At 35.5% G+C, this 24,251-nt stretch overlaps 1 protein-coding gene across 9 annotated transcripts in view; it reads left to right on the forward strand.

The window, feature by feature from the left end:
* The window catches only part of LOC145685432 (uncharacterized), a 124,944-nt gene that overhangs the window by 46,471 nt on the left and 54,222 nt on the right, over positions 1-24,251 (forward strand). The window contains exon 1 of one of the 9 annotated variants that reach the window (XR_014131453.1): positions 9,238-9,585. The exons of 4 other annotated variants lie outside the window; for them this stretch is intronic. Coding sequence is in view for 1 of the 5 variants with exons in the window: in XM_081757859.1 (XP_081613985.1) it covers positions 9,568-9,585 (18 nt within the window). In the remaining 4 variants the exon portion in view is untranslated. Of the gene's footprint in view, positions 1-9,237; positions 9,586-24,251 lie in introns of those variants that run through there. 4 more of the 9 variants (XR_014131451.1, XM_081757859.1, XR_014131450.1 and 1 more) reach the window with 4 other exon arrangements.

Raw genomic sequence — 24,251 nt, forward strand, 5'->3', positions numbered from 1 at the left:
ATCGAAAATATTTTCTTAAGTTAGATTTAACTTATGCATATGCAAATATTATGATATCCCCAGAGAGCCGTCAGTATACATCATTCATAACTCACAAAGGAGTGTTCCGCTATGTCCGAGGAGTTTATGGCTTGTCGGGAATGCCTAGTACTCTAAATAAACTAATGCAGATAGTTCTAGGTGAACTATATTACACGAAAGTAATTGCTTTTTACGACGATTTGGTAATTTCTACTGAAACCAAAGAAGAAATGTTACAAATCTTGCAGGATGTACTGGAAAGATTCAAGAAAGCGAATTTAACTGTCAGTCCATCGAAGGCATTATTTTTTGCAGAACAAATGGAATTTTTAGGATTCCAAGTAAAGCAGGGATACTTGTCTTGTACTGAAGAGAAAAAGAAGATGGCTCAGCAGATACAGAGGCCTAAAACGAGAAAGCAATTACAATCATTGCTTGGATATTTTTCTTATTTTCGTCAGAATATAAGAAACATGGCTAAAATAACGGCATGCTTGAGTGATTTACTAAAGCAAAATAATCGTTTTAAGTGGGAAGAGAAACACGAAAATGCACTACAGGAACTAAAATCAGCTCTGATTAATGATAAGAAATTGTTAATTCCTAGGATAGGGGAGGAATTTTATTTATTTGTAGACTCTTCAGCTGTTAGTTCTGGCTATGTCCTCGCACAGAAGAATGAGGAAGGAAAGCTTAGCGTAGTGGCGTATGGGTCAAAGAAATTAACACCGTCACAGCAAGTTTATAGTACAACAAGGAGAGAGTTACTAGGGATTCTGCTAGCAGTTGAGAGATTTGAATTGTATCTGATACATTCACCGAGAATAATCATTTATACTGATCATGAGGCATTACTTACAATGCTTAAGTCTTATAAGCTATCTGCTACTTTAACAAGATGGATGGCTAGAATTTCTAGATTTCCAGTTATTTTGAAGTACAAAAAAGGAGCTAAATTGTACGTAGACTATCTCTCAAGAATTGAAAGTGGACACACAGAGCCTATGGAATTTGAAGGTTCAGAAGTTGCCAATGAACAATATCCACTGGAATCCGAAAATGATACAGGATACTTCAAAATAGAAGATAAGGATGGTTCCCTCGTGAACTACGATGATTTTAGAAAAGAAGAGAATTTATTTATTGATTTTGAATTTAGTAGAAGAATGAAAAACTTCAAACAAGAAATCAAACAGAAAGGGAAAATGCAAGAACACAGATTTAGTGGAAATATCAAGATTAAGCCGGAGGACAAGATTAGTATGCTATCACAATTACCATTCTGTTTAGCTGTAGATGGCAGCACGGACAAAAAATGTGGGAGTGAAGAGGACCAAGAAAATTACACAGAAGAAATTTTAGTTGACAGCAAAGCAATTAGAGAACTTCAAGAAGGGGATGAGGTCTTATCACAATTAATTTGCTTTTTGGAGAATGATGTTTCAAGTTTCAGCAAAGCAAAGAGAAAGAAACTTAAACTCCTAGCGAGAACAGCATTCCTTGCAAAAAACAGAATTTTGATGAAAACTGTTAAAATCAGAGGTTTAAATCGAGATGTCATTTGGCTTCCTACTAAGTTGAGAGCTGTGGTATGTGATGTAACCCATAATAAGAAATATTCTGGGCACCCAAATTTTAAGGATACTCTTTTGAGAATAAGAAAGAAATATTATTGGAAGACGATGTTCAAAGACATTAAACAATTCTCACAAGCGTGCGTCGCTTGTAGTATCTTTAAAGATGCTGGAAAGGCAAAATACGGATTTATGTCTAGCACACTCGTGGAGAAGGCAGGACAATGTGCGTATATTGATGCCCTAGGGCCATTAATTAGATCAAGTACAGGGGGACACGTTTTTTGTATAGTAATCCTTGATGCATTCACTCGATTAGTAAAATTTTTCCCTCTTAGAAAAGTAACATCAAAGACAGTAGCTGATTGTCTAATAAAATTTTTTTGTGACAATTCCTTCTATCAGTTTGTCATTTCTGATAATCATGCTGTATTTACAAGTAGACTGTGGAAGGAAACATTAGAGTTGCTTAGAACAAAAGCTGTGTATATTTCAACTTATAGAGCTTGTGCTAATAAAAGCGAACTTTGGGTTAAGCAAATCAAAACAAGTATTTCTATATACAGCGAAAAACACAGCGACTGGTCGAAAGATATAAAGTTATTAGAATTTGCTTTGAACTCGAAAACTTGTTCGGCGACTGGCTTTTCCCCGTTTCAATTGACTTTTGGCAGGGAGGTTCAATTTCCTTACAATTTGTCTGAGACCAGTGAAGGAGTACATGAGGTCATTCAACATGATTACTTAAAATCTGTAGACGAGCTTAAAAAGAAATTGAAGTCGGCCTGGGAATGTGCTAATTTAACGCAAAAGAAGAAGCATGAAGCATCAAAGAAATTTTACAACAAGGGTCGAAAACAACATCATTTCAAAACAGGACAAAAAGCCTGGGTCAGGGCAGTGCGTCTGTCTTGTGCACCTAAAAACATTTCTGCCGCGATGTTACCAAAATATTTAGGTCCCTATTTATTGGAGAAACAGTTAGCCATGAACACATTTTTAGCCAAAAACATATTTACAGGCAAGATCATAAAAGTTAATACCGACCAAATGAAACCGTTTTGGAAACCACCGTCTTTCAGCGAACATCTTCCGGAGCAGAGAGAAGATTTTATTATGAGAACGCCGGAAATGAAGGGGAGGGGGAAGAAAGACCCAAAAATAAAACTTCCTTTTTCGGAGAGGAAAAAATAGCCGATGAGGAAGGTTATATACATATAATTCCTATTGTACGAACTTGACAAACAAAATAAGAAAAAATTAGAGAATTTTTAGTTTTGTATTAGACAATCTAGTGTGAAGACCTATAGTACACTCTTAGAGATGAACTCAATTTTCAAAAAACCACTTCCGAAGCAGAGATCGGTCTATGCTTCTTGTAGACCTAGAGAAGACAACCCGTACGAACTAGCCTTGCTTCTGCACGTCGATAATGAAAAGGCAGAAAGGGGTAGGAAAAGGAAATTTAACCAAATTTCTGAACGAAAAGGCTACGATCCAAAGAACTGCACCCTTGCAGAGCTGAGATTAATTAAAAAAGAAGAAATCATGGAGGTACATTCCATGCCAGGAACATCCACCAAGAGTCAACCGTGGGTTGAAGATGATGACCAGGATGTGCTGTCTATATTCGCAGATGACATCAATTTTGATGGACTTCCACCGACTCCTGGGAAATTCTTAGAGGAGGAAAGGCCCTCGGAAGACAAGAAGAGTGCTGCAAGAAAACTCCACTTCTAATCCAGAACTTAGTTTCAGTGTTTAGTGAAAACTGTGGTGTTTGTGTTTTTTTTCTTTTTCTTTTTTTTAAAAAAAAAAACAGTTCGAGACTTTTAGACTAGGCTAAAATAAGCCTTTTAAAAAAATGAAATTAATATCTTGTGTGTGTGTTTTGTGATATTAAAAATAAAAAAGGGTGTAGTGAAAAAATCTTAAGAAAGACAGTTAGAGACAGTGAACTTTCAAAGAATAAGTGATATATTCAATTTTTTTTTTTTTTTTTTTTTGTTTGTCCGGGGCTATGTAAGGACGTATCTTCGCCCTTACTGGTTTGCTGTAATAAGGTAAAAAAGATTAAATATATTTTATACATATTTATATGTTTAATTAGTAAGACTATATATTAATAATCTATTAGGTCTGGCCAGACACACATATATATATATACATATATAAATTGTAGAGGATAACTTGTGTATAGAATTGTGTTCATAGTTTGTGCTTAATTTTTTTTTTCTCTCTAACGTACTTTTTTCCTTTAGCTTTTAAATATTTGGTGGCTGCAAATTTTAGAATGGAATTACTAGAATCTCGGAGGTTTTGCCTACCCAAGCTGTTCTTTTTCTTTAGCGAAAATATAAACCTAATAAAAAAAAAGAGAAAGTGACGCGTCCACCGACCATATAAAAGAGGACCCTCAGTCGTAATTTTTTAGAAGATGGTCAGGAGGGCTAAGTGATGTCCTTTTGAAATTCTGTCTTCTGGTAGGGAACTATCTAAGTGATGATAGTTGCAGAGAGAAGTAATTTTCTCTGGGCCTAAGTGATGGCCGTAGAATATGTTGAAATAAATTCATGTAGGGAACTATCTAAGTGATGATAGTTGCAGAGAGAAGTAATTTTCTCTGGGCCTAAGTGATGGCCGTAGAATTATGTTGAAATAAATTCATGTAGGGAAGGCCTGAGTGATGGTCTATACAGAAGCGTTGATTTAACTGAGTTCTGAGATTCAAATGGCTAATATATTGAAGTATTAGATATTTTTTTATTTAGGCCAGAGGAGACCAAAGTGATGGTGTTCTCTTTAAGGAAGTTAACCTTCTATGTTCACAAGTGGGTGTCATAGATGAAAGGTTAATCTATTTTTTTTTTTTTTACTGACGGAAAGTTGTAGTCAGACTTTCTTGATAGAAGTAGGCAAATCGGTCGAAGCTTGTTCGAAGTGACGGACAGCGGGTTTCCGAGTAGAGTAAATTTGGGAATCTGTGAGCATCGATTAAGATATTTTCTAATCAAAAAGATACAAAGGTTAATAATTAGAAGGCTGAAAGAACTTCGATGACAGAATTTTGATTATTTGTACATATGTATATTTGCACTTTTATTCTAAAAATAAATTAATATCAATTCTACAAGTGTTATATATTATATATATATATGTCTCAGAGCAAAAACCTACCACCTTAGTTTGATAGATAAAAATTAGATTTCAGCTAAAACCTTCGATTGTAGGAGAAGAAGAGGATTAAGACAATTTATTTTATTATTAAAGGTAAGATAAGAGTAAATGCTTTATGAGAGAAGCATTATACTTAATTATGTAGTGGCCTGTTACATGCTATGCATTTGAGGTTATGGAGAAGAACAGGTTAAACCACTAACATAGTTTCCGTTACACTTGTATCCCTAATCCTTTTTTTTTTATCATGTCCTTTGTTTAAAAATGAATAAAAAAAGGAAAAAATGCAATGATAGTCCTGGTCAAAGTTTTATTTTTAGATACCAGCCTACAGGCGGTTCTAAGCATAAAAAACAAACAGGGATGATGAATGTCACCCCCCATTTGTTTAACATATCACAGATTAAAATGGTCTAAACACACACACCAACGGGAAAGGGGGAGGAGTAAATAGAAAGAATGATTATGTAAATGAATGTCAAAAATAAAAGTGTATAAATCATGATTGTTCGAAAAGGGGCCCCGATCTACTTCACTGGCCCCGGGCCCAAGTTTGCCTTACACCGCCACTGCTCCTGAGTCATTGTTGAGAAACTCGGCCGAAGAAAAACTCACCCCAAAGAATGAACTACTTCTCATAGACTTTCCCCAGAAAAAATAGTCATCCACAATACAGGGGTTGTTAATTAACACTCGCCCACAGAAGATACTAGATATTACGGTTCCCACGATGATAGGGTCGTTTTTGACCCATCAATATTTTAATTGCTTTTAAAAGGAAATATAGTAATATTGTAGGTTTCCAATTAATTTAAAGTTTGATACTAGTGATGAGCATATTGGTTTTCAATGGCGGATGTAGAAGGTAAAAAGTGGGGGGCAGCCAGAACCCAGACCAGGGAGTAATCTACACCCCCCAACACCCCCCTAACACCCCTCCAAACTTCTTTACACACATCCCTAGATGGAAAAGAAACACTCCCCCAAATCCAATTGTATCAATCAATATCGTATAGGTTATTTATTACATCAAGTTAAAAAAAAAAAAAAAGGTTTAGCGTTTAGAAAAGAAGGTAATATTCTTATTTATTTATTTCACTTCAAAACACGAAGCAACCTCGTTCTTATGTACGGCTTCGAAAACCACATGCCCTCATTGTTTTGGGCGGTGTTTCGATCAAAACAATTGACAAATAAGACCGCTGATACCTACCCTCCTGGGCTCCACGGTCGTTTCCGAGAAAAGAGATTGATGGACAGATGCAGATGACTGAAATTGGCAACGTCTTGAGCGGTCATTCACCTACCTCCTCCTCAATAAGGAAAAATGTGACAATATAGTAATAAGCCTATACCAGATTCAGTTGGTAAGTGCTACTCTTCAACAGGCTCGCAGCCAGAGGGGGATAGGGAGGGCCTGGCCCTCCTTAAATTTTTCATGTCCCCTCCAGACCTCAATACAAAATACACAATTTAGATATTTGTAAGATAATTTTTAAGACTTGGCCCCTCCTACCATATTCATGGACCCTAAAGCTCTGTGGCTGGTTTCGAGCCTGCTCTGTAAGTGGTGTATCAACGGATGGACGTTAGAAGGGTGTAGTCAAAACGTTTTTAGAAATGAAGAGATCGATCGAAGTAAGAATTATATATATTTTAGACTGAGTCTAGTGTTATGCAGGAACGCATTTGGCGCTAGCTTAATTTTTGTAAAGTATATTTTTATTCAGGTAAATTCATTGAGTGGAACAGGGCTCATAGCGAGTCACTTTTTAAACTAAAATTTACTTTTTCCAAGTTGGTCACTAAAAGTTACTTTTTTTAAATTTGTCACTAAAAGTTACTTTTTTGAGAGGTAAAGTGACTTTTTCGTGTGATTTATGTTTTGCATTGGCAGTTTTCTAAAAAAAATATAAAAACAAATGGAAAAAGGCAGAAACTTGTTACTCATTACTCTTCTGAAAGCTTCAGTACTTGCTACCACATGTGAAATAGTCAGCTTTATTCTCACTTCAGCTTTTATTGTTTCTAAAGCACAGTGGACGGTTGGTGGATGCTTAAGCTCTCAAGGTGGGGTTGAGAACCCTTCCGTGTCTATTCTTTCTTCTAACATAATAATCTTTTAGTTTTCTCTCGTAATAGTTAACGCTCCGTTCAACGTTGTGTGTGTGTGTTTGTGTAGTTCATCATGTTCGACGTGTGTTATGCTTCTTGTATGTTCTTCTTAAGAGTAGGTGATGAATTTGAATATTTCACTTTTTGGAGAACTCTTAATGCGAAATTAGATATAACGTCTGGGATGAAGAAATTCGGAAATAGGCCAGAACTGGTTCCACTTACTCAGAAGCTTTTTACATCTGCTAAGTCTGCATACCGTAACTACAAACAATTGGAAAACAACTAAATCAATGTATAAATTTCTTATGAAAGATATTCAGAGCAATAATGTAGCCAGGAAGGGGCAGGAACGGAGATTAGGAGATCAAATAATATTACAACAATTAAAGTTAACAACAGGGTTAGAATATTAAAATAATGAAATTGGAACTATGTACAGTATTAATTACTAAACGAATGTGATTTCAGCATGGGACGAGGGAATTTTTTCCTAATTAATATTTTGGAAAAAAAATCACCTACTAAAACTTGCTGGGGCGAATAAATTGAAACAATAGCAGAATTTTGCAAAATAATTACAATAATTCGTATGTAATCAATTCACATGTAATTACTGCGTAAAACAGTGGAGGTTAATACCTAATACAATGAAACCTCTCTTAACGGGCATCTCTCAATATTGGACATCTTCGTAAGAGGACAAACTCTTATTCTTCCATGCCATAAATATGTGTGGTGTGGTGTTATGAGAGAGAACCCTTCCTTTTAGGGACACCTCTCATTTACGGACAAACAATCGGTTCCACCGATGTCCGTTTTGAGAGGTTTCACTGTATTACTTAGTTTAATAATAATGATAAATGCTCAAATGTGTGAACTTACTTTATTGAACCTACCGCTGCAAAGAACTGTTATTATTATTATTATTATTATTATTATTATTATTATTATTATTATTATTATTATTATTGTTGTTATTATTATTGGTAGTAGTAGTAGTAGTAGTAGTAGTAGTAGTAGTAGTATTGCAATTGTTGCGTAAAAAATATACTGTTTTCTTTGAGTTTGTTTAAAAATTATATCACTATTCTGAGAGCACCCCCTTTTATTTTGAACACCCCCCCCCCCAAGTAAAAATTTCTGGCGTACTTACTGATACAGACTATGATAGCTTACTATAAACTTTCAAAAATATATAAATAATATCTTCAATTATTTTTTGTCATTCAAAAAACTGGGGGGAGGGCTAGGATCCCTGGCCCAGACTAGACCCGCCACTGTTGGTCTTGGTCTGTTTATCAAAATATATACTCGTCCCTCAGTTTGATATTTACTCTGACAGGCAGTGTTACCAGTTCGTGAAGGGAAATTTCCCCTCCGGAGACATGAAATTTTGCAATAAGATTCAGTGTTTCCCGCAAATAAATAATGCACACAAACACACCCAGACTTGCATAAATATATATACACAAAAGTTGTACCATGCGTTTTCTTTGGTACATATTTTGAAGAAAATTATCTCGTATCCTACATATTTAGAAGGAAATATCCCGCATTCCCGCCACTGATATGAGTTTCTCGTTTTGTGGAAATTTTTTTGCCACCTGGCAAGACAGCTGACATGCTGGAGCATTCTAAGAGAATGAGTAAAGAATAGAAATGATCATGCAGAGTGAGGTAAAGGATAACAAATCGGATGGTGTGAAGTAGACAAAATAAATAAAATATCCTTCACGTAAAAGCGAAGACCGGGTCATTCAAGACCCAGGCTAAGAATTGTTTATTTGTGGTTGACAAATAAAGAATGCTAGGGTAATAGAAATGCTACTGCATGGTACGTAAGTTAAAAGAAGAATACCTAGACCGATGACGGAAAAAGAAAGAAATAGGAAAAGAAAAGTTAAAATAAAACATTTATGGGTCAAAAATGACCCGATGTCCGTTGGGCAAGTGTTAATAATAATAATAATAATAATAATAATAATAATAATAATAATAATAATAATAATAATAATAATAATATACAAGGCCAGTGTCAGTGTTAGCCCATGCCTTCAAACCAGTATACGCCAGTAGCGTAGCCAGGATGTGTGTTTGGGGGGGGGCAAGTGCTGTTATAGGTACATATAGAAAAATTACAAACAAAAAATATATAAACATAAAAATATATAAAACATTGCAAACATCAAAGTACCAAAGTACATTGTCGGACCTCTTTGGGGGGCCCGGCCCCTCCGGGCCCCCTTCCCTACGCCACTGGTTTAACGTAATACCGAAGAATGCTGAAGAAGATGGCAATGAAGAAATAAAATGAACGATAGTATACGAAGTGGTAGAATGAAAAAAGTTGAACGGGAATCTGTCTACGGCAATGTCAACGGACTTCGGAGAAGTTTTCAGGTTCAGAAATATTGAAAGTGTGTTAGATCATGATCTCTGGTTGTGATTGCCATCTGTTGGTCAGTTACAAAAGTACGCACATCATGCTTCTTGTGTGTTCCTCTAATCGTGTATAACTCGTTACTCTATATAGCACAATCTTATGTTGTATCCACAGTATTTACATAATACGACGAAATCGGAGCGGTGTGTACAAATGTGCACAAACCATATGATGAAACTATTTTGATCAATTGTTTAGGCTGTGTATAAATTTCGGTTCAGTTTAACCCATACAATGATGCTGCGTTTTCTGGTAAGTATTTCCTTTGTTTCTTCATTACGTTTACCACATGTGACTTTGATCAATGTCAAGGGCACATACGTGACTGCACAGAGAACAATATGCAAGGGTCATTACACTATAGAAAATATACTGCTAATCCTACAAGATAAAATTCAGTATTCAACCAAAGTAGGGGTATGTTTAGTACAAGGGGTTCAGAAGCACGTAAAAAACAAAATTTACCGGAGAAATTAGAGGTGCAAGTACTTAGTAATATTAGTAGAAATAAGCGAAATTCTATCATTTTTTGGAAAATTATGCGGGACTCCTATACCAATATAACATAAACTAAACTAACCTAACGTAATCTAAACTAGCCTAACCTATTTTAAACTAACCAACAATACCCTAAACTAACCGAATGTGAACAGAAATTACCAAAATTGTAACAAATATTTTTTAGAGAAAAGAGCTGGACCCCTTCTAAACATAGGCCCCAAAGTATATAATATAATGGTCATAAATTATAGGTTATCCATGAAGTGGCGAGCGACTACTCAGCACAGATTTACAGTATTGGGCCAAGAGTAGAGATATACAATTTTAAATTTACATTTTTTTCTGTGGAAACACTATGCCGTCGTCCAATAAATTGCCATTTTATTAAAATGAGTGAGTGCACATATAAGGGATGTGCGTAAGGAACTTAGGTAATTTCGTCACCGGAAATTTCGTCACCGAAAATTTTGACGTAGTAAATTCGCCACCGGTAATTTTGTAACCGAAAATGCCCAGTGTCTTATAGAACATGACACAATGAATAAACTCGAAAAAGTTTTTGAAATTGCTTAGATTATTAAATAAATAGTTACAATAGTTACATATTATTTTAAGTATTATGTCTGAGATAAGAGAGAAAATTTTCAATAATTCTATCACAGAAATATTAATTAGCATGGAAAGTTTGTCACGGTTATCTTTTCATATTTCTTAAACTAAGTAGAGACAAACTAAGTGACCAAAAAGCTTACCTGATCTTAATCAAACTTGGAAAGCAATTCAGTTGGTATTGTACTCTGCAAAATCGAAGTTTCGGATACTCGACGCAAGAACAAACACCAGTAGAAGATCATAATGCCAGCTTCAGTAAATGTTAAAAGCACAGGCAAAATGGCCCCTAATGAGTTTGTATATTACTATTTACACATTTTATGTTTTACCAATATCAAAATTTCCAAACAGAAAATAGTGAAGAACATGTAAGTCGTTATAATACCATAAGCGTTTTACATGTTCATTTTCTACTGTGCATCACATTAAATGAAACACCAAGCAAAAAATATGTCAAACTTTTAGTTCCAGCGTTGTACGCTAAACACAAAGACTGGAGCCGTTTCTGCAAAGTCTGAAACTTTTTTTTTTTTTTTTGGTTGGCCCACAGCATCTTGATGAAGCATAGTTGAAACCGTTGCTTCATCTTGTTGAATTCCACGAATAAACCTCCAAATAGTTGGGTGGGATATTCCTACCAGTTGATGAAACTTCTGGTTCCATGATTCACAAATATTATTTGTCCTAAGGTGGCTTAGTGAACATTCCAGGTGTCTGGAGGATATAGAGGGGCACATTGTGTAAACGAATATTTCCAGATCGAGCTTTAACACGGCGATATGTGCCGAACACGTAAGTACTATAAGAACAGTCCAGAAGTTCCCGCTCTTCCTCCAAAGACTCTTGTATTAATCGATGCACATGTGCTATGGGAAGAAATGCCAATCAGTTCATTTTCTCGCAAAATAGACGAAAATTTTCATTGCTCTTCTACCGTTCTGTGAGCCTACGCTTTTCGACCTTCTTTCATGTTGACTGAGTCAGATGAAAAAAAGCAACGATGTACACGAGTTGAATTTCCAAAAGTTGCTTTTACAGCCTGCATTTTCGCTATCTCGAAATCCAATAACCACAGTTACAGGGTCCGGATATTCACTAAATTCACTTCACTGATGTACCACCTCACGAAACAGTTCTTCATATGAATTTTATGTCTTGCTCTGTATTAGGGCGTACCGTACTGCTCAAATACCGTAACATATAGTTTTTTTAAGGAGCCATTGAAAAGTTTCAGTTCTCAATAGCTCCATAAGGCTATTTAAAGGAAACTTCCAGACATATTTATACGTTTATCTTCCTGTAAATAAATGTGTTTTCTCCACATATATGCAATAACAATTTGCCAATGTTTACTCAGAGTTGAAATATAGTATTCTTCTTTCAATAGCTCCTAAAAACGATCACTTGTTTCACGTGACAGTTAACGTGGAGGAAGGTCCAAGAGTTTGGGCTCAGAGAATGGTACAAATACGATGCAAATTTTCGTCCAGTTTGCGGGAAAATGAACGGATTGACATATCTTCCTATATTTGTTTGCTATTTTCTGTTCTAAAATTTTGATATTGGCGAAACTTAATATTTGTAAATAGTGATATATAAACCCATTAGTTCCCATGTTGCCTGAGCTTTCAACATTTGCTGAAGCTGGCATTATTTTCTTCTACTGGTGCTTGCACCTGCGTCGAGTACCCGAAACTTCAATTTTGTAGAGTTCAACACGAACTGAATTCTTTCCCAAGTTTGATTAAGATAACGTGAACTGTTTTGGTCATTTGTTTGCCTCTATTTAGTTCAAGAAAGGTGAAAAAATAACCGTTACAAAATTTCCTATATGATAATATTTCTGTGATAGAAATACTGGAAACTTTTATCTCTTGTCTCAAATACGATATCTAAAATATGTAACTCTTTATTTAATAATAATAATAATCTATTTTGATTATGCTGCATAGTTTTGTTCAGTTGAAGATTAAAGAAAACAACTTCAAAAACTTTTTCGAGTTCATTCTTTGTACTTGTATTATGCTCTAAAAGAAACCCGTGATGAAATTATCGTGACAAAATTTTCGGTGACGAAATTACCTATATGGCAATATTTTGGTGACGAAATTACCGGTGACGAAATTACCGTGACGAACTTTCCGGTGACGAAGTTTCCGGTGACGAAATTACCGCCGCCCGTGCGTAAGATATTAATTTCCACCAGCACTGTACCCCCAGACAAAGTATTAGAGCTGCATTCTGTGTACAACATTGGGTAAATTAACCTAAGTAGTGTCATACCGTTAATAGGTATTACATAAATTCGTATTATTGTTAATTCTGAATACGTACATTAAGGTTGCAGCTGGAAATTGGTTTCTATCATGAAACTTATTTCCTATGTCATACACAAACATAGCAAAGTGCTGGTTTACTTTCGATGCACCACATTTGGGTTAAGTTTAGAGTTGCCCCTCCGTTTTTTTATAAAAATTAGGAAAATTTACAGGAGAAATCAGGTAAGAAATAATGGTTTGGGGTTCCTGTGTGATGTTTAGGTGTAAATTTGGCAGAAAATATATACTTAATATAAGAAAAGTTATGTAGAAGTGAGTACTATTTGCAACACGCGGAAGGTTTCGGTGATTCAGCAGCATGGTAGTCGTATAGGACGGGAATGGTGTGTTGAATAAGATATTTCCGCATTGCGTTTTATAGAATTATATAAGAATAACGTAGAGAATCTATTAATTTTTTATGAGAACCACGGATTACTGAATTTAAGTGATAACCTAATTGAAGCTTCTATGAGAACCGGGTCTAGTCACTGTTCTAGTCTGACTTAAGTCTTACCACCTAACCTAACCTAACTTAAAGTAACCAAACCTAACCTAAACTAATCTAACCTATTCTAAACTAACCTAACCTAACAATGTTTAATGTTTTAATTGCTTTATTGTAGGTTTGAAACTGGAGGGGTAACTCTAAATTTAAGCCAAAGTGTTGAAAAATTTACAGGTAAAATTCAATATTTCGCATGAAAAAGACGTTTATAAAGGACAATTGGCAGAGCAGATGGTTCTTACATTTTCATGTCAGCTTTAAGCTTTATTTGTTTTAGCAGGGCATGTACTAAATAAGGACCTCCATTACCATATACAGATTGACTTCTGGAGGTCTAAGTATAAATACAATGAAGGTATGGCATAAAAACTGGTCGATAAAACGAACCAACTGGTGCTAGGTGGCCACTAAAAACGAATGCTATAAAAGCGTCTGCTCGATTGAACTCCAACAACTTCTGCAGGCGATAGAATTAAAAGCAAAGTAGTAGGATACAAAAAAAAAAAAAAATATCAAAATTTGAGACCATGAATTTTTAAAATACTTTTACTTTGGTTGATTTGAGATAGCATGCCTCATATGTAAACCACTGTAGTCAAATAACTAGCTGCGATTAATGCTTTGGGAAGCCTTAACTGTTGCTGATTGTCTTCTCCATTCTTTCTCGGCCTCAGTTTTTCCCGGTCTGTCACAAAAGTAAACTGTGTAAAGATATATAGTAAAAGTAAAGTTTTTGTTAGAATAGGAGGCTTTATCGCATTGCGACGCAAATTTAATACAGGACCTATATCAACCATAATATATAAGTCGACCAGTTGTTAATATGTACAGTAAAGGATGGGAAAGTGGAAAAACAGCTTCATACATTAGCTTTCTTTGATTTTTACCGTCTTTCTCTGAAAATATGACTTGAACACAAAATAAATCAGTTTTTATTTTTTTTTACACAAAAAGATTGTTGGCATTGTAAGCCTATGTCCTAATTATTCTTCAGCAGTTACAGGACTCAAGATGGGTTACTTTACATGAAATAAGTGTATAGATATTTGTATATGTGTAAATTAATAAATCCTAATGTATCTTTTGGAAAATCCATTCCTATTTTTTTATACCTCGATTACTATTCTGTAGCTGAAATGTCATTTTTCGGCAAATATTCGTCTTTCGCAAAAGGTAAGCCGAGAGTTACTGAAAGAAATAAAAGGAAGACACTCTGGTAAATATTTGATTTTACTTATTATCAGGGTTGGCTGTTTTAAACCAGCTTTTTTTTTTTTTTTTTTTTTTTTTAACTCAAAACTCAAAAAAAGAAAAATGCTTTAAATCGTGTGAACCTCATGGTGACTTCTCCACATATCACATCATCTGAATTCCGTTTATCTACTTTTCACCTTTTAATCAAGAGGTCCCGTGTTCAATTCTCGGTCGAACCACAAACCATCTTTCAAGTGTAAACCAAGTAGCGATTCGAGGTATCCCTTTAAGCGAAAGTCTTCTCCGTGTTAACTTGGTATTTCATAAGAATGTTAAGCCTAAACATACGAAACCAAACCAAATTATATATTTCTGCTTGCCTGAATGCCTGTTGTTTTATAAAGAAGCCAAGGTTGCTTAAATATATTGATAGAAATTGGTAAAATGTATCAACTGCGTACGTAGATTCCAACATCAGCTTGGATTCGACTTTGTTTTAATTTTATTGAATGATATCTACATATTTAATATCTCAGTTTTAGCGTAGTGATTATGATACGTTGACCTTAAAATTTTACATACAAATACATTTAAAGTAATAACAGGATTTTCCTAATGGCTAAGGCGGGAGTTTCCCGATTTATATATAATTAAGTATAATGTTTTTACTTGCGTAACTGTTTATCATTTTGTCCTTCTGAAATGACTCTTGACAATTATATTAACAACTAGGCCTATGTAAAGATCAGCACAACGTATTTTTATCAGGAGTCCTTTGTGAGTGAGTCGGCAATCACATTTGTCACCAATTAGTCCCGGTTTCGTGTCAAAATGGACAATTTCTCTTGGATGTAAACCGAGAAACGGTTTGGATTCTGCTTTAAGCTTGTGTGATCCCTTCCAGCATAACCTTGTTGCATAATAACACCAAGGCAAAACAAACTAATTTCTGTCCATAGTAAATTATTTAAACCAAAAAAAACTGTTTTTTTTTTTTTTTTTGTTTTTTCAATAAAACCATGTTTTTTCCCAACACTGCTTATTATTAAAAATTAATATTCAAATACATAAACAGAAAATAATACGGTCACGTTGAAATCCCTATTTTGTCTAATCTGGTTTGTGTTTCACGCGTTTTTCCCGTTTTGCGTAATTGGAACTTCTCTCTATACACGCCTGTGCCTTATTTCACAGTACGCCTTAAAACGTCAGTTCTTTCACTTTTTCTCTCTACTGTCTTATTAAGATGTGTTGTTAAATTATTGAAAACCTTCCAGATATGAGGTTGATGTAATGAAGAACCGTGAAATAGTGGTAGATCCAAACAACTCAGCTAGTTGATTTCTATCAATTGGTACCATACATAAGAAACGTGGCGTACTTTGTACCTCTGTTTTCTTCCACTAATTTAATTTGGACCTTGCTGGAGATAATCTTCGGCTTTTGGTTTATGCTACGACACCGAACTTTCTTTTACGTCTTCTAATATGGTTTTGAGCTTACTTATCTATATATATAAAATTGAAAATCACTAGGTATGTGACTCTAAATCTCCTGAACCGCCCGACCGATCTCGATCAAATTTGTAACATGGATGAGGTTTGAGGCTGGGCTGGTTTTAGGCTATTCACTTTGATGGTTGAACTTAGGGTTGGGGGAGGGGGTATAAAAATAAGTAAAACTTAATAACTCGTGAACCACTCGACCGATCTTGATCAAATTTGTAATATGGATGAGGTTCGAGGCTGGGCTGGTTTTAGGCTATTCACTTTGATGGATCGTTTTTATGATTTAAATTTGACGGAGCAGTAGGAGGGGGGGAGATATAAAAATCAATTTGTATTTTTTAAGAAAGACTGAAAGTGACTATTTTTGTAAGTTAATGACTCTTGAGCTATCCGACCGATCTTAATCAAATTTTCAAGAAACATGAGGTTCCGATGTGGATACATTTTTGTAATTTCACTTTAACGTTAGATCCTAGGGAAGGGGGATGTATGAAAATAAAAACTAATAAAACCTAATAACTTTTGAACCACCCAACCCATCTCGATCAAATTTTCAACGTATATGTGGGTGTTTTTTTTTTTTTTTTTTTTTGTCGTTTCACTTTGATCTAGGGGAGGGGGGAGGAGAGAGGTATATATGTAAAAAAGAAATTAAAATAAAAATGACTGCCTTCGTGACTTCATCACTCTTGAACCACCCAACCATCTCAATCAAATTTTCAACATACATGATATCAGGGGCAGCGATTACATTAGGTTATTCACTTTGACGATGCAACGTAGGGGAGGGGGAGAGAAATGTAAAAATGATCAAAAATTATCGATATTAGTGTTGAATCCATAGTTTTGGGGGTCGATGAGAGAAACAGTGACACTTCTGATGCTGTTTCAATCCAGGTTCAGCCCTGATCGTTGGGGAGGGGGAGGAGGATCAACATTTAAAAATGATCAAAAATGACTAATATTAGTGTCGAATCCTTGGTTTTCGGGGTCGCCGAGATGATCAATGATCTTTCCGATGCCATTAAAAAAGAAAACAGCATATTTCACGGATACTAAACACATGAGATACGGAGTTGTGCATTTCAACCCAGCCAAGCGGGTAATATATGCTAGTGTTGTATAATGTGAAATATGACCCGCAACGTTATGGCTTTTATCGCTTTTATTCGTAAATTATTTTTTTAAAAGTCATACTGATGTTGCCTTAAGCTAAATTTTAAACCCCAATGTGTAATTCTTTTGGTGTTTATTAAACTCAGTGCTATAGCAGAGTTCCTTCCTCGTTATTGATTGTTGTACATTTCTTTATTTCCTTATTTTCCTACTTTTGCTGTTTCACCTAGCGATACGCATGTCTCTGTATTTCCTTGTGTGCCAGCCACAGGGTTTGCCCAAGTGGGCCCAGCCCGAAAAAACCCACCTGGGTTTTTGAGCTTTTTATTAGTATATTGTTGGTACAACTTAGGTAATTACATTGAAAGTTATTTTTATTAGATTTTGAACTTTCCTGGGCGAATTAGATGCTTTCACGTTAAGGTGTACAACAACATAATACTTTTATAAACTTTTGAATGCACTGAATGAATTTAAAAAAATAATTTTAAAAAAATCTTAGCTTGAGGTAATTATAGAACAAATTAAAGTATAGATTATGCTTATAGCCTTTTTGAAGTAAGATCTGCAATTTTATATTTTAGAAAATACTGACTCGGTGACGCCGAGGGACGTTATCCCTCATCGGGTTTAAGGCCATAGGTGCCGGTACTACCAGTAAATATGTAGCGCATTAATAAAACTATTAGTATTATTGTTTTAGTACCTTTGATGGTAACACAAGTATTCTTCAGTAAAATTTGGTTTTCCAACAACAACAGTTTAGTTCAGTTATTTGTTGCTACTCTTCAAATAAGCATTCTGCAGAATCAACACCAGCAATAGCGTAAAAATTCTTGGCAAATTTAAAAAGCTTAATGCTCGGAGTTTCGAAGATTACGTAAATCTTACTATTTCAAATGCTGAATTCAAACTTCCTTACTAGTGGAAGTTTCGATGTACACTAAGTAAAAGCTGCATTTTCGAAGAAAAAAAAAAAAAAAAAACGTCGCGAAAGAAGTGCTCGGTAAATTCCAGCAATTCAACGCACAAAGCGTCGCAAGTGAATAATTCAACAATAACACTACTTATTTTACGCTGGAAGATATTGAATTTCATTTAAGACATTTACTTTATAAAATATGAATTATGATTGTGTTAATTGTTTTAAATTAATTTTCTGGAAAGAGCCTTTTGCAACAAGTGCTCGGGAAATTCCCATAATTTAACGCACAAAGTATCGGAAGTGAACTCCAACTACTGGCGGCAGTTGGACATTAAAAGTAAGGGGGGGGGGTAAGACATGATCTGAATATTTGATATCAATGTTAGTATTCTTGGTTGCTTGTAACACTTTGTTTGACGAAAGGTTGTATAACTATTAGGATACTGTCTTTTCAGTTAAAATACCGTATATCTTGTTTCATATTTTATTAAGTAAATTGACAAGAGCAACGCAAGTAGATACTAGCCCTTTGTACTCTTAAACAACGAAGGTGTAAGAAAGATTTTATTCCTTGCTCATGAATATCTGTCTGGAAAATTGTGTGATCAGATTAGGATCCTATTTAATAACAAATTTGCAAAACAAATAAACAAAAAGGATAATATTACTCAAATAATCATAGTAATGAATAATGAGGCTTGTTTTGCAAAAGTTATATTGAAACTGGAAATTAATGAACAACTTATATTTTTAATTCCACGCATGCTATTATATGTGTTATTACTCTTAGAATGACAGTGAACACTACAAGTATATGCTACGACATTTAAAGAAATACTTTAGCAGGTTCCCGAAACATGTTCGCTGCCATTAAGTATAGTATTCACTTTCTTGGAATATATCAAAACTCAGCAATACTTAGTCACTCCATATTTCAGTTTTACAAAATAATCCTAAAAGCTAGAATTATGCTGAATTTACTAACTTTCATCTGTATATACAAAACTGTATATGTACACCCCTAAACTCGTATATTACACTGCAAAATTAATATTCCTTACTGAGCTCCTTCGTGGCTAAGCGGTTAGTGTACACGCCTTTGACGTGGGAGACCCGGGCTCGATTCCCGAAGGGGGGGGGCTCACGCGGTTCGGACTCCACTTTGATCATTAAGTCCACGTCTCATATAACTTCGCTGCTGAACTGGATGTTAAACTGAAAAAAATCAAATCAGAATATTCCATATTATTAGAAAGAAGAAAATACATTTTAGGAACTGTCGATTTTTGTGCAATTAAAGAATAACTTGTGAAGGACTTCTTTTCTTGCGAAATGTTATCTCAATTACTTCCAGAGCTGCTGACTAACATATCGAGCCCTTGCAAGAAGAAATGAAAGTACGCTCGAATTGTGGCGCTCCAATAGGCTAATTTTTGGGCCATTTTTAATGGCAATTCAAACGTAATTCGTGTAGCTTTCTTAATTCCACGGGAAGACAACCAATACGTACTCATGGAACGACAAATATTTTATAGCACCATTTTTATTCTATGAACCAATAATACATACAAAACTTTATACAGTAAAACCTGTCTTCAACGGACCCTTTATTAAACGGAAAACTGTCTTAAACGGAAATATTTCACGGTCCCATGAATTTTGGAGAACAAAACGTGTAAAAAGTCCCTTCATTAAGCGGAAACTGTGTTACGCGGACAACGGAAAGAAAAATAAACATTTAACGGAAAATTCTGAGTTCCGGACTACAGCGTTTAGAAGATGTTTAGACATTTTGTGAGACATATACATTACACTGTCTGCGATAAAATGTTCGTTCTTTTGTTAAATATTTGTGGACAGTGTTGACCTTCCCCAACCATTACTCACATTCACACCCACAAACTGTCCTTAATTCCCGCAACTTAATCAAGAATCATACGGAATGTCGGAAAAAAGAAAACGAGATAGAGGAAGAAGAGAAATACGATACCGAGTTCGAAGAAGAGTGTAGAATAAATACATATCAAGATGCTCTCAGAAGTTTAAAGGAACTGCAAAAATTTGCCTTAAGGGCCTTCACTACAGCGAAATTAAACTACCGCTAATTTTAGAGTTTTTCTGTAATATCTTCAAAACAAATACAAATATTCGAAAAGCAGAAACGTAGTGAACTAGACAATACGATTTTGCATGTGATATCATTACTACAATTCACCTATCTGCTTTTGGTATGCCGCTATTTACAGAACCCGCAAAGAATGCTAAATCTATCTACACTTGCAAATCGAAAGCAGATAGATGAGTTGTGATAACGGTATAACATGCAAAATGGTTGTCTAGTTCACTACGTTTCTGCTTTTCGAATATTTTTATTTGTTTTGAAGATATTACAGAAAAACTCTAAAATTAGCGGTAGTTTAATTTCGCTGTAGTGAAGGCCCTCAAGGAAAAATGATTCTGATTCACTTAGTATAATTTCTCAGGCTAAAGTGTATGTGGAAAGTCAAGCAGCCAAGCAGCAATGTACACAGAAAACCCTGCTTTGCTATTAGAAAAATAAAGAAAACGTGTGCATAGTATATTTTGTATTCATTTTAATTGTTTTGTGTATTTATTCGTAGAAGAAAGAAGTACTGTAATCGAACAATGTACGTACAGCAATATATTTTCTCAGTATGCCCCCTTTATAAGCATGTATTTTTTTTTAAAAAAAAGGAAAGGTCTACCTCCACTAAGCGGAAACCTGACTTTAACGGAAATTTTTGTAAGTCCCGCTCGATTCCGCTAAAGACAGGTTTCACTGTATTTCCAAATGAAACTATATACGTTAATGGGTAATTTCAAAACGTGGGGGGCAACTGCCCCTTTGCCCCCCCTAATCGCCGCCCATTACTCCTACAATAAAACTATTTATTTTACACTGGAAAATATTTATGTCGTATAAGACATTTTGAAACATTTATTTTATAAAACGCGAATTATATATCTTTGTTTTAAATTAATATATTTTGTGTTCATATTTGGCGAACGTCACTGAGGCTTCTGGGATGATTCGATCTACACTTGTTCTTTCGTCTGTCTGTACCACACATACTACAGGGTATCATTTTCGGTCTTTTAAGTGTAAATTTTCATGGTACAAGCACGATATACACTAAATTTCCTGTATACATTTTGGCGGCATACCAAAGTAAAATTTCAAAATGGCGGACATTCTTTTTTCAAAATAGCGGATATCCACGCTACAAAGTGCAATTTTTGGTCTTAAGTTGACATGTTCAGAGTAGAAGCACGAGACACTCTAAATTAGCTGTATATACTTTGGCAGCGATCCAACGTAAAATTTCAAAATGGCGGCCGTTTTTTCAAAACTGCAGTGAATAGAAAATTGTTGTGATAATTGTGACAAGTTGTGACAATGATAATCTTGAAATATAAATCACATTTTAACACTTTTACCCCAAAACATTGAAATATTTCGAAAAAACCCAATTAAACCCGAAAATACCCGAAAAAACCCCACATGGGCCTAGGTGGGTTGGGCTTTTTAAAAAAACCCGGGTTTTTTCAAACCCTGGTCAGCCATTAAATGCAGCAGACCAGCAATCGCCGAGTCATTATTTGTCTTTTTCACAAAAAATGCCATCCTGTGTTTTTACTAGGAAAAAGTTCTATATGTTTCACCTAAACATTTCTTTATGCCTAAATTTTATTTTCTACTTGAATTCTGTTAAAATAAAATTTTCACTTTGCATGATTTCAACTGTTCACGTCTTCTGTTTATATCCAGACGCATTATCTTCTATAATATTAGACTCAATTAAGTGAAACAAGAGAAGAAACTGAATTAATTTGCACTGATAGTTGAGAAGTGCAAGAGTGAGGAAGCTAAGTCATGTCGATGAGTGATTCATTCAGAATCAGCTGTTGGACAAGATACGAACGTGAATTTTGAGCAGAAAGTTTTGTTAGACAAATATAAAGCTAGTAGTAGCCATGTTCAAGGGTGTCCTAGGAGAAATAAGAGGAACATATTCAGATGGTTTAAGAGAGATCCCGAAAGGGAGCAGGCAGTTGAGATTCTTAGGAAAGAAGAAAAGGAAAAATTTCTTACGTGCTAAATGGAATGGAATTGAAGTATTATAGTGTTTGTTTTGAAGAATGTATATGGGCTGGAAAGAAAAAAAGTGGCAACAGACAAATCATTCACGCACCCTATATTGGACAATCATGAAACTTCTACAGGCCTTCAATGTAATCCCCTGCAGCATGTTGCACTCGTTGCCAGATGTGGGGAAGTCGCAGGATACCAGCAGCGGTGCCCTCTTTGTTGATGTCTGAAAGAGAGCGCCCTATAGCTCGAAGTATGGCATCTCTCCTGCGGAAACGCATCCCCCGCAGTGGTTCTTTCATCAAAGAGAACAGATGAAAGTCACATGGACTCGTGTCCGGTGAATAGGGTGGGTGCTCTAGAACCTCCCAACCCCATCCTGCAAACAGGTCCCTCACACCTGTGTTGTGACAGCGTGCGTTGTCATGCGAAACAATGGGTGGATCCCTAATGAAGTTGGGTCGTTTCCTGCGGAGTGCAGGACGAAGATGTTCGATTCGGCAGTGCGTCATACCCGCATGCTTCACGTAGTCCGGAGTGACATTCCGTGGCGTTTTTACCGCGGGCCACTTCGATCTTTATCCATGAACGTTGTTCTAACTTGGAAAATATCACCTTTAGAGCAGTGTGCTTTGCCAACCTGCGTTCAACACACTTCACTACGGTCACTGCCGCGCAGCGCCACCACCTGCGTTGTATAGCAAAAATGAAAAAATGAAATGAAATTTTTGAGTTTTACGTCCAACGGTTATGCCGGTTAGGCTAAAGGAGACGGTGATGATGAGAGATGAATGAAATGGTGGGATGAAGAAAGTGGGAGGAAACGGGAGAACCCCGAGAAAACCCACGCACACGATGTTTGTCCACCACAAAGTTCACTTGGCGGGAGCAGGGTTTGAACCCGAGACCCCTAGCACCAGAGGTGAACGCTCTACCACTCTGTTAAACGTGAAATCACACACAACCGTAAATGAAAGATTTGAAAGCTAAACTTATAAGTTGGAGCTCAGGCACTTTTAATTGCTATTGTAGCATTTTAATAGATAGATGTTTCAGAATGTCTTAAATAAAATTAAATATCTTCCAGCGTAAAGTAAATAGTTTTATTATTGAAGTATTCACTTCCGATGCTTTGTGGGTTCAATTGCGGGAATTTCCCGAACACTTCTTTCACGACGGGTTTTCCCTGAAAATGCAGGTTGTTTACTGTACATCGAAACTTCCATTAATACTGAAGTGTGAATTCAGCACTTAAAATAGTAAGCGTTATGTAGTGTTCTTACCTCCGAGCATTTAGCTTCTTAATTTTTGTCAAGAATTTTTACGCTTTTGCTGGTGTTGATTCTAGAGAATGCTTATTTGAAGAGTAGAACAAATGACTTAACTAAACTGTTGTTGTTGGAAAACCAAATTTTACTGAATACTTTTGTTACCATCAAAGATAAGAAATAATACTAATAGTTGTACTAATGTATTTACATATTTACTGTTAGTACCGGTACCTATGACCTTAAACCCGTCAACGTATGAAGGATAACATCCCTCGGCAGCGCCGAGTCAGGGAGCACACTATTCACGGAAAGTATTTTCTAAAATATAAAATTGCATATTTTACTTCAAATAGCTATAAGCATAATCCATACATTAATTTTTTCTATAATTATCTCAAGCTAAGGTGAGTTTTTTATTCATTCATTCAGTGCATTCAGAACTTCATAAAGGTATTATGTTGAATGTTGTTGTTGTCTACCTTAACGTGAAAGCATCTAATTCGCCCAAAGAAAGTTCAAAATCTGATAAAAATAACTTTCAATGTGATCACCTTAGTTGTACCAATAATATACCAACAAAAAGGTCAAAAACCTAGGTTTGTTTTAAAGTGGGGTTTTTCAGGTGGGTCCAGCCCAGCGGGTTTTTTCGGGCTGGGCCCACTTGGGCAAACCCTGTTGGTTTCTGACATATTTAATGTAGAACTATTTTGTGGTGTCGTGTTAACCATTGAAAAATACTTGAAAAGATAGTGTTATGATCATAAGATGCACCCTTTGTAAAATTAATACTTGTACTAACCTTATGTATTCTAGTAGTTGTGATGCAATTTAATTTTGTCATCGACATTTCGGGC

The sequence above is a fragment of the Thermobia domestica genome, chromosome 1 (genome assembly GCF_964235325.1).
Source record: "Thermobia domestica chromosome 1, izTheDome1.hap1.1, whole genome shotgun sequence".
In the NCBI taxonomy this organism is placed as follows: Eukaryota; Metazoa; Arthropoda; class Insecta; order Zygentoma; family Lepismatidae; genus Thermobia; species Thermobia domestica.